At 35.9% G+C, this 18,465-nt stretch overlaps 1 protein-coding gene across 7 annotated transcripts in view; it reads left to right on the top strand.

Moving 5' to 3' along the window:
* The window catches only part of LOC136039842 (ATP-sensitive inward rectifier potassium channel 12-like), a 139,951-nt gene extending 121,486 nt beyond the window's left edge, over positions 1-18,465 (top strand). For 4 of the 7 annotated variants that reach the window (XM_065723758.1, XM_065723760.1, XM_065723763.1 and 1 more), the window contains 2 exons: positions 6,466-6,847; positions 15,086-18,465. In XM_065723758.1, the coding sequence (XP_065579830.1) occupies positions 6,466-6,847; positions 15,086-15,345 (642 nt within the window). In that variant the 3' untranslated portion in view covers positions 15,346-18,465. The remainder of the gene's footprint in view (positions 1-6,465; positions 6,848-15,085) is intronic. The other 3 variants (XM_065723764.1, XM_065723762.1, XM_065723765.1) reach the window with 3 other exon arrangements.

Genomic DNA, 18,465 nt, shown 5'->3' with positions numbered 1-18,465 from the left:
TAAGTTATAGTAAATACTAAGCTATTAAGCTGACTTTTTTCCAGTAGACTTTAGTAACTAAAGTAGATTAAAGCAGACTTTTTTCTAGTAGACTTTATAAAAAAAAAAAAAATGTTGTCTACACATCTGATAGTATTAAGCAACGTTCACTTGCAAATCTGTTAAGACTTCCATGCATAAACATAAACATGGTTAATGTTTAATTTCATAAACATGGACCTACACTTATTTAGGCATGGATTTCCAGCCAGACATACAAATGAACGCCACTTTTAAGCCAGATAATGAATATAGTGACAAAAATAAGCTTCTCGATTGGTAGAATGACTATAGGTCTAGACCTCAACTGGAGGTCTAGCTTCAAGTTGTTGCAGCCAAATATTGAATATTGCACACAAACAAAAAATTCAAAATATTGATGTCCGTACAGTCACGGGTCTATAAGTCCAACCAAACGTGCTTGTGACCGCCATTTTAACGTGCTTATTGTGTAACGTAAACCTTTGCCTTCAGAGAAGAACTCCCTTAGCAATGGCTCAAAATGTACACCAAAGTCTGTATTCCCGTTAGTGTTACAGATAAATGTTTAGTTTCGTTCCAAGTGTTACAGATAAATGTTTAGAGCACTTAAAAACGCTAATTCTAGAAGCGCATCCATTTCTGGTTGACCCTCCTCCTCCATGGGGCAAACTAAAAATGCGTAAAGTGGACTTGCTTACAGGTAACATTACCTATAGAGCGAAGCGTATTAGTCCATGAGCCCCGCGGGTAGCGGAACGGGGTCTGTATTCTATATTTATTTAATAAACCTCATTTGAGGTTTTTTTTTAGTTTTATCACTCTTTGTTGAATAAATATAGAATACAGACCACGTCCCGATGCCCTCGGGGCTCTAGTATATGTATATGCTCTAGTATATGCTCTAGTATATGACTAGAGCTGTACGACAACACTCATGGGCTGACTAAAATGATAAACTGACTATCATTGCCTCGATACCGACTTAATTTTTGATTGTGTTCGTTCTTACATTTTGGGGTAAAAAAAATATCAGCTATGTTTCATATAAATATTGGTCATCGGCCACACTAACTTTTTACCTCTCTACGGCTGATCGTCTCATGGCTTGAAAATGTTTGAGGGTACTACAGATTGCTATTGGGATATTCTTAGAACTGGTAAAACTCGACATACACGCAAGAATTTCATTTGGAAGAGGGTACATTTCAAGGGGGTGCTTAAATTCATTGAAGCAGCAAAAATAGGTAAATTATATGAATCTTATTTAAAAAGAACCACTTTACGGGCCTTTTGGCTTGCAAAGTGCGACCTCGATGGCCGTGTGTCACCTGTCACAGCTTATTTCAGTCTTCGACCTTCGTATATTTTCCTCGCTTCACCCGGGTCGTATTTGGCCCTTCAGTCATTTTTTTCTTTCATTAGACGATACTAGTTTAAACGTGATATTAAATAACTTTGGAAAAACCCATCCGCAAAGAAAAAAAATGACACCAATTCCCTTTAATCGGATTCTATGTGCATCTGCATCTACATATGTTAGCCTAACATTGATATATCACCCCACAAATATATCTTTTGTCAAAACGGAGATATCTTGGGGGAGTTCTCCTCGGTAGTAAGCATATGGCTTTCCTTCACTTTGTATATAGGAATAAGGTAAATTGCTTTCTCAAAGAGAATTGATACCTCACCCCTGACCCGACACACGTATACATAATAACTGAGCGTTTGAAATACTCTTCGTAAGAATCTTATCGAATCTTGGCATGTCACACTCACATTGACGTTGAAATTCCTTGAAGGTATTTTAGTTTTGGCCTTTTCTCGAACATTTATAAGCAAGAGACTTAAACAAATAAAAATAGCAAGGTTTCGAACAAAAATGTTTTCTCCCCCCCCCCTTCACAATACGACACCATTCATATTACGAATATTAATGTGACTTCGAGTATTGGAAGCAAAGAATTACAGACAATGATTTACTGGCCCTATACTTTTAGGTTGCGTGCCATAACGTGGATTTCTTTAAATGTTCCGAGAGCTGGTCCCTTTGGATTTTAAATTTCTGTTAAATGCATAAAAGTAATCATAAAAAAACCTTGTGAAATAAAAATGTTATTGCCATAAATTAAATAAGAACAACCGCAGAAATAAAACAAAAAGAACACTTGGCCTCTTGGGACGAGGATTCACCACCACCACCCCGTGTCACCTTCTCGATGACTCTGCTGATACATGTCTTGAAATTTTAAACTTCTAGTATAAAAAAGGCAAATATTTCCTTCATTAATATGTCAAGAAGGTACAATTTGGTGCTTGTCAAGAATATTAAGCAAACAAAATTCTGGCACATAATAAAAAAAGATGTACTATGTTCCACAAGCAATAACGCCAGAAGAGAGTTTTTAAGTGTATCAAAAGTGGAAAGCCAATTTTAGAAAGAAAAAGAATAATTTTTCTCTGGGATATTGACCCCCCCCCCCCCACACACACACACACGCACGAATATACAGAGAAGAGCATTGGCTGCTTACCACCGCATCCCATATAGTAAAATCGAAGTTGCTCCTCCGAACAAGCCCGGTATTGACTCAGATTAAAAACTTTTCGATAAACAAACTTAAACCAATTAATATTTACTAACAAAGTACACGTATTTAAAACCTAAATATATAACAATGGGATCCGTTTGTAGAATAAAACTGAAAGAATAAAAATGAATAAGTAAACTAAAAATTCAGATAATTCCAAGTCATAGATGCAGCAGTAGTCGCAATCTACCCAAATTTGAGGTTTTGAGGTGTCCATCTTGAGAAGAAAAACTTTTTTTTCATGGGTGGTAGTGATGGGTCTTTTCTTTCGCAAAGGCTAGCAGTCTATACCAAAGTCTTAGAGAAATATTCAGTGATTCATTTAAAAGCTATTGCTCATACCCATGTGCTTCCGATAAATAAGTTTTGATAGCACTAAAATAAAATGAAATATTCCACAAAATCACATTGTCTCTAAGCATAGACCAAACAATTTTGGTTACATCTGTAAAGACGATAGCTTAAAAACATTATGGCTGTCATTCACTCTTTACTAGGTCCCTGCCAACAAAAAGGCAAAAGCTGTTTTCTATGTATTTACATGAAATCACTGTTACAATAGAAACTGCAACATAGTAAAGAGCGAACAACAGAGTAACTGGAAGTAAAAAAGGTGTTTTGAAAAAAAAAACTTTCTAGTGCTAAAAATGTTTCATTGATGCTTCTATAAAAGGAACAATGTGGATTGAGATTCATTTGTGAACCATTTAGCTTCATTTGCATGGCAGATTGGCCACTCACGAGAACCGAAGGCCTGAGCTCCCGCTTTAGCAAAGCAAGGGTCATTAAAAATTCATAAAGAGTAAATTCAACAAATTGATGGATAGATAGATTTATTCAACAATAAACCTCTTCCTTGCTAAGATATATTGCAAAAAAATTCTATCAGTAGCTTCAAAATCATGGGTTAGAAGGGGGCTGCTGTCCCCTCAAGCTCCCACCCTTCACGCTAAAGTGGTTGCATTTTTATCAGTGCTTCAAGAATGAATACTCCTACATTTGAAAAAGAGACATTTGAAAAAGTCTAGATAATAACTTTCAAAGTGGGATATGAAGCTTTTGGGGGGGGGGAATTCTGCAGGATTGACTTTGATCAGTTTATCTCTTTTGTTTTTGGCGGCTTTCTAATTCTCAAATTCAAAATTCCTCCATCTTTCCTCTCTAGTTTTTTTTCTTCTTATACGTTTGAATTGTTTGCTATATATTATGTATAAGAAATATATTCTTGACAGGACTTTGGTTATATTATTTCTATATTTATTTAGTAGTAGTTCTCCCAACTCTACGATCTGATGTCTCCTATGGAATTGTGCTCTCAATTAATTGATGACTTTAATCTATTGAATCTTGTTAAATGAATGAATGAAGCCTATTAAATTCAATGTATTAAGGAGTTTTCTTGGCAAATGAATTGAAACAAAGGGCGTGCTTAAAAAAAAAACCTGCAGCACAACGCTTTTTGCTTGGATCTGTTACCAGTTGTTCAAACGGGCAATGGTGGGGTTCAATCCATGCAAATTGGAAATATTATATAACGGCTATCACAATAACTTTTTCATTGCTCTCTAAGCCACCCCTCCCTTCCAAAATAGGTCGGACCTTTTATTGAAGCAAAAGAGTCACTATGCAACTGTCTACCGTTTAAAAATGACGGCTTCACGGTAAATTAAGCCTTGTTCTCAGGCCACCCTCACTCTCATCCAACACAGTTTGACACAGGTTTGTAGATTATTATTTTGAGTGCCGTGTTCAACACAGCAAATGTCGTTTCAGAACCCGTGTCCAACACGCTTGGGACCCATAACATGAAAACGCTTTAAAGTTTTGCTGGGTTGAACACGGAGAACCTGAAAACGATTTTTGTCGAATTCGCTCAAAACATGCTTCAAAGCCAGTGCCTGAAAACACAGCTTTAGTAGTATGCAGGTTTTGCTTTGTAAGGCTTGCTGCCAAAAACTTTTTACTGTTACGTTCAAAGGCTTTAAAAATTAAGATTAGTATCTTTTGCCCTTGAACAAAGTAACCATTAGACCTTAAGGCAAATTTATGTTGACTCACTCTGACAGATCTTTTTAAATGAGAATCTGATAAGCCTCTTTGTCATAAATCTTGCCTTTCGAAAACGCAATAATGAAGTTTTGTCGCTACGCACAGATAATGATTGAAAAATTATTAAGACCATTCAGTCCATTAAAAGCAATAATTGCTACACGATTCTTGAAAACGGTTAAAAACACCACTCCCTATCTTGCTGTTCCCCGTACCGTTTTGTCCAATGTAATATATCATAATTAGTATGCTAGGTGTCAAAATTCAGTGGCTGGACAATGGTTTTTTTTCGTAATAAGGATGACCTTATATCTCTTAAGAAAGTCAACCTCTTTACGCTAAAGTTTGACTCTTTGTCACACCTCTACTTTTTAAAACAATAAAAAACTTTAGCGTAAAGAGCGAGGGTTCTCCGATAGGTTGAATGGTTCTCCGATACTTTGAATGCGATGGTGTGATTTTCGTTAAGATTCTATGACTTCTAGGGTGTGTTTCCCCCTATTTTCCAAAATAAGACACATTTTCTCAGGCTCGTATCTTTTGATGGGTAAGACTTTGAGTAGGTATCTTTTGTTGGGTAAGATGGGTAACTAAATTTTATGAAACCTATATTTATATTTAAAATCACCATAAAAATCTGATTCTTTTGATGTATCTATTAGTATTAAAGTTCTGCTTTTCAGACTTTCGTTTACTATTGAGCCGGGCCACTCCTTACTACAGTTCGTTAGCACGAACTGTTTGACAATCATGAAATGTCTTTTTCGCATTCAAAACGACGGTCAATCATTGGACTGAGCTCGTTGCGCAGAAGAAATAAAAAAAAAAGCAATAATCCTATGCTTTTATTGTATAATGTTAAAAGTGTCTTTAAATGGTTTACCTTTAATGTCCCAAAACTCTTATATTGTTTTGTGTTTTCAGTAAAGGACTAATTTTCTATAATCCTACAAACATAGGGCAATATCACCAATTGGTTTATTTGAACTAGTTTCATCGATATATGTTAGATAGGGAGTGAAATAATAATTTTCGTTCGTTTTAAGTTTCAACTTTGCTCTTTACTTCCCTCAGAAAAGCTTTGTAATTTTAAATTAATTAAGATAAGAATTGGATTCTCACGATAAAAACGGTCTATTCCGCAGATTGTTTAAAACAAGGGGCTGCTGACTGCATATCGGAGGTGTATTGTCTGTCAGCGACTTAGGCAAAACTGTAAAATATTGCTCCAAAAGCTTAAGAAATATCAATCCACTTTAACTACAGAAGTTTGAATTTTTTCTCGGGAAAATTTTCACATACTTAGCCGTTAAAACAGGTTGATTTATTCCGTTTTCAGAGATGCTGTTTTACAATCCAAGTTAAAGTGAGCATCAAAACTATTATAACATCAAATTTGAGTCCAAAGTATAAATTTTGTTGCACTTGGAGCCTTACAGCCTTACCTTGCTTACTTTTTTGCCGTCATAAAAATCTTCGAAATTGACTGTAAGTCTAAGTTCCTTCAGAAGAAAACGGTAAATTTTATCTCCTCCTTAGCTCGGAGGAGATCCTTTCCTTCAGGAGAAAACAAGCCACGACCTATGTAAATGAGATGTCAAATGGGTGGCATTTAATGCTTAGATCACCACTGAGCATTGAGAGACTGGCAATGGAGCCAATTTTTTTACGATATTCTTAGTAGAGTACTCGTAATGACTGTATGAGCGAAACAATCCTGTTGCAGGTATAGAGTATCTAAACCATAGTATAAATCAAATTTATTTGGCTCTTTTCTTATTTATTTTTTCTACTAATTTTCCAGGACCTTCCTGTAGGAGCTGAAAATGGTGACAACTCGATCTTTTTTGTCTGGCCAATCACAATTGTACACATCGTCAACTCTGCGTCGCCTCTTTACAATTTATCTGCTGCGGATATCTTGAAAGAGAAGTTTGAAATTGTAATAATCCTAGAAGGGACGGTAGAGTCAACAAGTATGACGACACAAGCAAGATCCTCGTATATCCCAACTGAGATCTTATGGGGACACAGATTCCAGAATATGGTCAGTTTTAGGAAGGACACTGCCACGCATAATATTGACTACAGTCTATTTGATTCTACATATGAAGTTGATACTCCATTGTGTTCTGCTCGAGAATTGGACGAGTTTAAGAGGGCCAAAGAAGAAACTGGGGAAACAGGTTGGTTTGCTTGGATTTACCGTTTTTCACCCTTTACTGTATCTGAAAAGCAGTACCTTTTATGAAATGAGATTTTCGAGAAATATAACTAAGCTTATCCCTTCCCTCTTTGACATGTCCCAAGATCAGGAGGTTTTCTTGTCATTTGTCTCACAATTTCACTGCAGAAATTCGTTCTATATGTTAACCATGCAGACATGGTCGTATTGTCTAATAGGTTAGATTACGCCTGAAGCATAGAGGGCGCCTAGCTTTGGGGCCGACTCGGAGTTTTATGAATGGAATAAGTTTTCTAGAAATCTTTAAGAATTTTGTAATGACAAATATTTAACTTTGACGAGACCATTCATTAAGTGAGGAGGTCATTTGTATAGAAATTAAATAAAAAAAAAAAACTACCATAATTTAAACCAATCGTTTGGAAAACGTTATTAGAGAGGGGGTGCCAATCTGAAAGAATTTCTTTTTATAAGAAACCTCAATTAAGACTCTGCTTTTGTGCCTCCAGGAATTCTTAAAATTAGTTTTAGGTGTCAATCCCCCTCCCATTTGTTATTTAAGCTCCTCCTTCCTTCCTTAGGTGGAACTCCGCTATTATTTCGAAAAGAAATGTTTAAATTATATAAATTAAAGCATGGTAGCGTACATCACTCCAAGGCTAATATTATTCTAGGCCATGAAAAACTTCACAAATCATATAAAAATTGTGTTGTGTGTAGCTTGATATATTTGGCATTAAACACGTTAAAGATATTGTTTTATCAAACCTGTAATATAACTGGCCAGGCTTTCTATTTAAATTCTTGCAGAGCACATTACATTTTAATGTGAGTGATTATTTTAAATTTTCTTAGGAAACGCAAAATTTTCGCAAAGAACACCTTGAAACCTCCTGGCCTTTTCAGAAACAGTGCATCAGTACATAAAAGTTACGTAATAGGCATTCTGTTTTATTTGTTATTAAATTAAAAAAACAAGTTTTTTTAACATAAAGTAAGGAGCGACATTAGAAATTACTCCGTGTATGAAAAGGGCTGTTCCCTCCTCAACGCCCCGCTCTTTACGCTAAAGTTTGACTCTTTCTCTCAATTCTACTTTATAGAACAGTAAAAAACTTTAGAGTAAAGAGTGGGACGTTGAGGAGGGAACTGTCCCTTTCATACAGCCGTTTTAAGTTTTAATGTCGCTCCTTACTTTCAGTTTAAAAAAACTTGCTTTTTTAATTAATTTTTGAAATTTTGCGTATTAATTTTTTTTGTAAATGGCTTTCTCTTAGTTTTGATCAGACGATTTTGAGAAAAAGGGTGGGGAGGAGGCCTAGTTACCCTCCAATTTTTCGGTTATTTAACAAGGCAACTAGAATTCTTAATTTTTAACAAATATTTTTATTAGTAAAAATTATACGTAAAAACTTACAAATCAACTTACGTAACGAACTTCTATATTCGTACATTTTTATTATGTATTTGAGGGGGTTTTCCCCCTCGTTAATATCTCGCTCTTTACATTAAAACTTTAATTTGTCATAATTCTTTAAGATTGACCCCTGAATCACAAAGGCTATAGAATAAATATGTGAAATTACTAAAAATACTTTAGCGTAAAGAGCGAGGTATTTAGGAAGAGATGAACCTCCCATATGCGTAATAATCTCTGTTCGTTTTAAGTTCTAATGCTGGTCCTTACTTTCAGTGGAAAAAACTTTCGTATCTATTTTTCACTGTTTTTTTTTTTAAATAATGCTAGAAAATCCTGTGCTTCCTTCATGGAATTTCTCTTCTCACATGACAAATTCCTCCAAGAGAAGGTTTTCCCACGTAGCCCCCTCCCCTCAACCCCCCAACCAAAAAATCCCCCTGAAAAGGTCTGTACATTTCCAAATAACCATTATTGTATGTAAACGCTGGTCAAAGTTTGTAACTTGCAGCCCCTCCCCTAGGAACTGTGGAAGAGTAAGTCAGTTCCAAAGAGTTATTATGTTATTATGTGTATAGTTATTATGTTTTTCGACTATGCTGAAAAAAATGGCTATCTCAAAATTCTGATCCGTTGACTTTGGGAAAAAAATGAGCGTGGGAGGGGGTCTAGATGCCCTCCGATTTTTTTGGTCACTTAAAAAGGGCATTAGAACTTTTAATTTCTGTTAGAATGAACCCTCTCGTGACATTCTAGGACCACTTGGTGGATACGATCACCCCTGGGAAAAAAAACCAAAGAAACAAACAAACAAATAAACACGCACTCGTGATCGGTCTTCAGGCAAAAAATACTAAGTTCCACATTTTTGCAGATAGGAGCTTGAAATTTCTACAGTAGGGTTCTCTGATACGCTGAATGTGATGGTGTGATTTTTGTTACGTTTGTTTGCCTTTTAGGGGTTTTTCCCCCTATTTTCTAAAACAAGACACATTTTTTTTTCCAAAACAAAAACAAATGTTAAGGTGCTTATATATCTAAGGTATTCAAAAGGGTTTATAAAAATATATTTAGGTATTAAGTGACAACATTTGACCCGAGAGTACAGAAAGTGCAAGAGACTCGATATCACGCCAAGTCAAAATCACGATGTCAAAATCACGCCAAGGGTGCTACTTTGACGCCCTTATTATAGAGTAAAACAATTTCCTAACAATGGAAGAGAAATAGTTTGATTTTTCCCTACGACAAAAAAATGTAAAAGAGTTAGTTTTCCATTTTAAGGAAACATATTAAGAGATTCGTAAAGTAACTAATAAAAAAGTGCCGAAAAATAATTAGGTGGACTCTACAAAAGGAGATCCTATCGGCCTTCTTGTATTCTCACAAAAAAGCACGTTTAGCTAAATGGAACCCCGATAGAATATGGGTCCAGGTACAAGTATACCACCTTTTCCTCTCCCCCTAACTAACTCACTGCGCTTCGTTCGGGTGTCAGCTTTACGTCATAGTATCATGTCATAAAATCGCGCACCACACTTTTATACTACTACTGCTAACAACTCATTGCAGCACCTAGTCGCCCAAGGCCAGCACAGCTACCCAGACTTCTCCTCCATCTCAATCTATTCAAAGCCACCCTCTTTACACCCTCCCAAGAAGTTCCCACTTCCATCAAATCTTTTCTAACGACATTCTCCCACCCCATTCGAGGACGACCTGCTTTTCATATAGCCCTAGATGTTGGGTGACAAGAATGACCTATGGGAATCAGTCATACTTTTATGTACGTCTATATATATATATATATATATATATATATATATATATATATATATATATATATATATAAATATATAAATAAGTTGTTTGTTTGTGTGTCTGTTGACTGACGTCATGTTTGTGTGTCGACTGATGTCATATTTGTCGACTGACGTCATTATAAGGATTGAGCTGTACGTCGTCATGAAGTTGTTTGTCGACTTACGTCATGTTTCTCAACTGATGAAATTACAGACCGGGACACAAATGACGACCGGGACACAGGGAATATAAATGACGACCGGGACACCGGGAATATAAATGACGACCGGGACACAGGGACACAACTACAACGTGGACGCCTGGGGGCACAGAGGGGGATATACAAATGACGACCGGGACACAGGGCATGTTCGAAGAAAAATTACAGACCGGGACACAAATGATGACCGGGACACAGGGAATATAAATGACGACCGGGACACTCAAAGAGAAATTACAGACTGAGACACCGGGACACAGGGACACAACTACAACGGGGACACCGGGGGTCACAGGGGGATATATAAATGACGACGGGGACACAGGGAATGTTCGATTAGCAATCACCATCAACAAAGCTCAAGGGCAATCATTAGAATAATGAGGTATAGATCTGAATACGGATTGTTTTTCCCATGGACAATTATATGTTGCATGTTCAAGAGTCGGTAAACCTGACAATCTGTTTATATGCACAGACAATGGGACAGCGAAGAATGTTGTATATTCACAAGTTTTACGTAGTTCAAAACATGTATATATCTACTGTGTATATAACTACAATGGCGCGTAACTAATATGGCGCGTAACGACTTACGCGCGCGGGGGGTTGGGGGGTTGGGAGGGGCGCGAAGCGCCCCCACCAACAGCTAGTATATATATATATATAGATAAGTTGTTTGTGTGTTGTGTGTTGACTGACGTCATGCATGTTTGTCGACTGACGTCATTATAGGGATTGAGCTTTTTGCCGTCATGAAGTTGTTTGTCGACTCACGTCATGTTTGTCTACTGACGAAATTACAGACCGGGATACCGGGACACAGTGAATATAAATGACGACCGGGACACTCAAAGAGAAATTACAGACTGGGACACCGGGACACAGGGAATATAAATGACGACCGGGACACAGGGACACAACTACAACGGGGACGCCGGGGGGCAAAGGGGGGATATATAAATTACGACCGGGACATAGGTAATGTTCGATTAGCAATCACCATCAACAAAGCTCAAGGGCAATCATTAGAATAATGAGGTATATATCTGAATACGGATTGTTTTTCCCATGGACAACCGGGACACAAATGACGACCGGGACACAGGTAATGTTCGATTAGCAATCATCATCAACAAAGCTCAAGGGCAATCATTAGAATAATGAGGTATATATCTGAATACGGATTGTTTTTCCCATGGACAACCGGGACACAAATGACGACCGGGACACAGGGAATATAAATGACGACCGGGACACTCAAAGAGAATTTTCAGACCGGGACACCGGGACACAAATGACGACTGGGAAACCGGGACACAGGGAATATAAATGACGACCGCGACACTCAAAGAGAAATTACAGACTGGGACACCGGGACACAAATGACGACCGGGACACAGGGAATATAAATGACGACCGGGACACAGGGACACAACTACAACGGGGACGCGGGGGCACAGGGGGATATATAAATGACGACGGGGACACAGGGAATGTTCGATTAGCAATCACCATCAACAAAGCTCAAGGGCAATCATTAGAATAATGATGTATAGATCTGAATACGGATTGTTCTTCCCATGGACAGTTATATGTTGCATATTCAAGAGTCGGTAAACCTGACAATCTATTTATATGCACAGACAATGGGACAGTGAAGAATGTTGTATATTCGCACAGTAAAAACTATATATATATATATATATAATGGGACAGTGAAGAATGTTGTATATTCGCTATGTAAAAACTATTATATATATATATATATATATATATATATATATATATATATATATATATATATATTCACAGGAGGGACACAAGGACACAACTACATATGGCGCATAACGACTTACGCGCGCGGGGGAGGGGCGAAGCGCCACCCCAACAGCTAGTATATATATATATATATATATATATATATATATATATATATATATATATATATATATATATATATATATATATATATATGTGTGTGTGTGTGTGTGTGTGTATGCATTTTTTCCTTTGGGAGGGGCCTTTAGCTTCAAGCTTATTGTGTGTAAATTTTAACATTTCTAGCTGGAACAGTTTCGGTTATTAGCGGACACACAAAACGACAAACACGTATATTTTTGGCCATTTCAATACTTTCACTATAATTAAAACGCATCCACCTCCCCTGTTATGGACTTGAACATGTCCTCCTCCTGATCTTATGCCTGTTGTATATCCCTAATCTCCTTCAGCAAATCCTAGTGTATTTGCATGAGCGACATTTTGTATTCGGTATTTTGGCCACATCGACTGTGGTAACGCTTCAAGCACACTATTGTTACACAACTACGCTTTTTATATGCTGTCATTCTTATAGCGGCTATTATGTAAATAAGTAAATTTGCATATTTTTTTCTGAAAAACCAAGATAAGTGTTCTACTCTTACGGTAGTTATCACGTCCAAGACATGTGCTATTCAAAGTTTGTATTCCAGGCTATATAACGACAGTGCCGCATTTAAAACCCCAGTCTTCATTGTTTCTTTGATGCTCAGTTAAACCGGTATTTTACTTATGAAACCACGTGATCCATAAAGAAAGGATAAACTATCAGGATCTAGAGTTGAACAGTAGTAAATTGTTGAGATTTTGACAGAGGAGTACGGATCTGAAATCCCTCACCATGCGTATACGTCAAATGCTTTTTCTCTGAACTTTTTGAATTCGTGAGCAAACCTGTAAAATTCGGGAATTTTCAGGGAAACGAGACTGAATTTTAGTGTCGAAATTGGAGACAGAATCAAGCACAATCATTTTTTTTTTATATGCAAGAGACATCTGTCTTTACCTCTGATGGAACCTTTGTTAGGCCAAAAACTCAGATTTTCTTTTTTTGTCCGTTAATAAACGAGTGGTGGGTGTGTTAGCTAATAGTTGGTTTTGCGTTTGACTTAAATTATTAAAAGCTGTATGCTATTGTATTAGACACAATTTTTTTCTATTGTATTATTGTAAAAACAACATACACGACATAATTTCGTTTTTGTAAATCTTTTGCCGTAATGAGACAAATTCATTAAGAAGGAGCGGAAATTTAGTCTTATGAAAGTAATGCGTCACCTCAAATCCAGATAGGCACTAGTAGTTGCCAAATTCAATTATATGATAAGCAAGCGCTATCTACAAGACAAAACTAGATGATTCATTCAAGTCTCCCTTTGGGTTTACATGCATGTGCTACCTTCTTGGAAGCTGGAAAGAGTTTTGAGAATAAGGGCTCTGGTACGATATCCAACATATTAGCTACCTTGTTCCTAGGTTTTTGAATTCATTTTTAAAACATTACAAAGTGACTGTCAAGATTTAGCACAAACGAAGTAATAGCAGGAGAGGAGAAGCGGACGAAACTGAGCAAAAAAAATCGACAAGTAACATAGTATGAAAAGAACGAAAAAACTACCTGCTTTTTTGATCCAATTACAAATGCGCAATTACATAAACAACAACTAAAAACAAAGACCTGATCCACAGGGCACGATGGGCAAGGTAGTGACCAATAAGTTCAAATTTCAAGCCAAAGAAACTTATGGTTTAAACACATAAGAATATTCGATTTAAAGTTAACATCAGCCTATACGAAACTGAGCTGTTTACGAATTTGATTAAATTTCGTTAAATTGAGAATTTCAATCATAGTAGTGTCTACCCCTGTAGAACCGACTGATGGAGATAGTAGTGACTCAGATGAAATATACTTACAGCTGAAGGATCAAATAGACGTAGAAATAAAATATTTTTATGTAGAGGATTCCAATGCCCAAGTCGGTAGAAATAGGGATATATGGTATCCTAGCCTAGGTAACTTTGGTATAGGAAAGGAAAATAGTAATGATTACAGACTGCTTTACTGTCTAGGTGTAATAATCTATTTATGACCAATACAGTATTTGGTCATAAAATCGCCGATAAGTTAACATTGTATCCACATGATAATAAAACAGCTAAACTTATTGATTATATTATTGTAAACTGAAGACTGGCAGGATCAATACAAGATACTGGGGTATATAGTACTTTGGTTAGTAGATACGCCATCTAGCAGTGTCTATGATTAGTTTAAAGCTGAAATTTGGGAATTGGAATTACTTTTTAGGATGCTATGACGTTGGCAGTGTCCATAATGAGAATTTGAGAGAAAATTTCCTGGAACAGTTGAAAATTGTACTAAATCTGAGACTAATCTGTAGATCTGTAGAAGATGGATGGAATAACTTGGGGAAAATAGTTTGTTAAGCTGTTGATGGTGTGTTAGAGAAGAAAGTTAGTAACGCAACTAAGAATTTTATTGATAATACTTTATGTTTAATAGAGGAGGAGGGGCTATTACAAGAATTATTTGTATAAAATATAATATGAAAATAAAAGGAATGTAGCAAAAGTGGAGAAAGGATCAAAATACGAATTAAGGAGGTGTGAAGTTAAGGCCATGGACAAAATTGAAGATCTGGAAAATGCTTTCAGATGGTATAATAGTAAAATATTGTACTGGTACACTAACAAATTGAGAGGGAATAGTCAATCTGGATTTGTCTCTGTTAAAGATATGGACGTGGCCACATTTAGTGACAAGGAAGAGTTAAAGAGGGATTAGTAGAACATTTGGAGGCTGGGCTAAGCCGTGATAGAGTCAATATATATATATATATATATATATATATATATATATATATATATATATACATATATATATTAAATGTTACTGTTTAATATCAGTTTCTACTGCATTGCTTGTGAGTTCTAATAATCTTTTTTTTTAGTCATCCAGTTTCCGCCAGACCAGATCCTCCCTGGACTTGGTGCTTACTCTCCTCTTACACCCTCTTCAAACGGTTCTCAGTTCTACAATGTCTACACTACATTCAATAGCATTGGGCCTTTTGACCGAAATACACGATTCCCTGTTGGAGCAGCAGATGTTTTTGGACCTCTTTTACTACCACCATTGAACGCACCCGAAAGGCCACAAAGTAGAGACGGGAGAGATGGGGACGTGACAAAGAAGCTACTTGAAGCTTAGCACTATCGTCATCATTAGCATGTATGAGAGATAATCATTTTTAAGTGCCAGCTAGAAGAATAAGTCTGTGATGTCGATTAATAGCCTTATTACAAATTTTTCGGTGCCAAAAAGTGCGAAAGAAACAAGAAATTTAATTATTCTGTTGGTTCAGAATACGTAGCCTCGGTTATTTTTTATCTGGATTTCAGGTTAAACTTTGTCTTTACTAATTATTGTTTAGTCGAGCCCATTCAGTATCATTCGCTTAGGAGCAAAATTATTGTCGCTTAAAATGTTCTAGCTATAGAGTAACTATTTTAAAATACACTGAGTGTGGTCGGACCTTTATCTTCAACTGAACTACAGTCAACGTTAATTGATTTATGCTCTTTAGTCACAGCTGCGCCTAGTGTTTTACCCTCGCACTCTATTGGGCTGTTCGTAACTTCACTGAGTTGAATCTGCGCGTAGTCACCTAAGAATGTTGGGAATTTCAAATTTAGAAATTTTTTTACAAAGATGCTCTTAAAGTAATTGAAAGAACATCTTTTAAAGAACACTCTTAAGTTCCTTTGTTATTTTTGTAATCGGTATTGCAATTTTTAAATAATTTGCCGTACTGACAAAGAGGGAAACTAGTGACGTTAAGACCTTGTCATAAGTGTGGTCCAGGGTTCGAACACACTCATTATGTTAACTATCTAGTTTTAGATGAAAAATATTTTGGCCGTTGCTAGCAAAAATTGCTAAAATTGCTTTGATATCGTATTTTCTATAGGAATATATAATAAATTTTTAGCGTAAAACCTTGCAGGCCTTTCTTGCACGACCAATTACTTCCTTGTCTTTTTCTTTAATATGTAAAATTTGATTTTAGAAAATTGGTGTTTTTTATGCTTATAATTAAATGAAGGTTCTCGTCTTGACGAGTTTATGAAGGGTACAAACTCGGTACAAAGGGTACAAAATCTCATAAAAAGACCGAGTCCCATAATTCCCAGTCCTTTGGTCAGGGATAAAATTCCTGTTTAATATCTCTTCGACAATGAATGAAATGTCAGCCACACAACTGATAGGAAATTCGATATAACTAAACTATTAGAGGGATATAGCCCAAAAAAAAAACTTATATATGATGAGCCTTTCCATTATGCCATATCTTCAGTGGGTATTTGTGATCTTTGATGATTCATTTTGTGCCTTGATCAATGTGTCTTTAAATTTAGAACTGTGATGAGAATATGTGCCTTATATTTTTTTGTATAGTCGTTAGTGCAACTTTAAATTGCTCAAAAAGCTTTTTTTTAGGTGTTTCGGTGCCTTAGATTTCTTAATTTTGAATTGAAAAATACAATAAATGTCTAATTTTTGACATTTTTTCAAGTTCCTTTCTGCATCTCATAGGCTTGATTAGGACCTATTTATGGTGAGGGGCTGAGTATGTTATTAGCACTATTATATTTAAATAGTAAGTGTGTTCTTTTATGCAGACTTTAAGAAAAGTTGAGGTGTATATATAGTCAAGAGCTCTTCCTTCTCAGATGACTTGTGCTAATTAAATATTCTAAATATTACTAAAAAGCTCATAATCTTCCTGATTGTTTATTTTAATTCTCGATATAGCAAATGCTCAAGAATCGCAAATGTATGGTTTTGTTATTATTTCGACTGTCGCGATTTGTTGTTTGCTTCATAAATTCAAACAGGAATACTGCAAAACTACGCAATACCAACTGTAAGCTCCCCTCTTCTTATTAATGTCTGAAGCCTGTATATAGTAGCAAAATGGTTATATACGAACAGTTTTTCAAAATGTGTATCATTAGGAGGGTGTATTTCAACCCCCTCCACCCAGGAAGGCAAATATACAGTAAATTTTCTTGGTCTATTTATCAAAACAGCAGACTAAAGGTGTGTTATATGATAGCCATGGGAAATTAATCGGAAAATTGTGATATTTCAGTGGGACCAAGGCAGACGCCACAACCCTTATTTGAATGCATGAGTTGTAACTCCCGACTTTTCTGATCGGTTACATACTTTGTTCTATGTGAACTGTCTATAGTGTTATTTTGTTATGCCTTAAATAACAAAAGGTAAATGAGAGCATTACTAGGTGGTACGATGAGATTATTTATTGTTTTATCAAAAAATATTATTGATTGACTAAAAGTAGTGTCTCTAAGTTACGGACCAGATCCGAACTGTTATGATCACCAATCCGTCCTGATCAGCGCTGCCAACGCTTGAAAATAATTTCTGACGAAGACTGTATGGCAAGAGATTAATTGTTACCATTAGAGCAACAGGTTAAAAATTTGGAAGAATAGGAAGAAAATTTTGGATCAACTAAGCTTGAACAGATATCCAAGTAAGAAAGGAATGAGTAAAACCAAGTGGTTCAGGAAGATTTGTATTGTACCAAAAAATTTCCAAACGTGCCGGATTGTACTAGGGCTTTTGAATTGCACAAAAACGGTACAGTTGTACCGCGTCGGCAACGCTGAACACAATTAGTCACATCCCTGAGTTGTTGGGTTTTTTGTTTTATGTTGAAGTGGCGCGTATTCTATTCTTAAGACCTTCATTGTGCCCTTAGTCGGTAAATGATTTGATACCTCTTACAGTGAATGGTCGTTGATTATAGTTTCCTAAAATTATTTTAACTTCAGCTGAATTTTATCGCTGACCTAGTGAGTATCTTTTGAACTAAAATACTCACCTAAATTTTAGGTTGCTTTTCCATATTAAAGTAATTTAATCACCCAAATTTGAAATAATCTATTATGTGTGAATTTAAACTGCTATCTCAATCAGGTATTGATTTACAAGGCAATTATTGATTCCATGCATAAATGCAAAGCCATTAAATGTTAGAACCATTAAGTGATTATTTTTATATTTATGAGAATTTAAGTGAATAAGCTACCAATTAAGTCAGAATATCGTAGAATACGACTAATTGACTTTTTTTTTAGTTAAAGACAATGCTAAAATTGGCACCGTTTTTTGCTTTTCTTTAGCAAGACTGATTGATAACTTCACCGATTGATTGTTTATTCATTGATGGTTTATAGATAAATGATTAAATTTTGATTATTTATGTGTTTAGATTATTCAGTAAAATTGCTGATTAAT

This window comes from Artemia franciscana, chromosome 20, assembly GCF_032884065.1.
Source record: "Artemia franciscana chromosome 20, ASM3288406v1, whole genome shotgun sequence".
In the NCBI taxonomy this organism is placed as follows: domain Eukaryota; kingdom Metazoa; phylum Arthropoda; class Branchiopoda; order Anostraca; family Artemiidae; genus Artemia; species Artemia franciscana.
The sequence above is the reverse complement of the archived record's forward strand: the minus strand, read 5'-3'. Positions and strand labels throughout refer to the sequence as shown.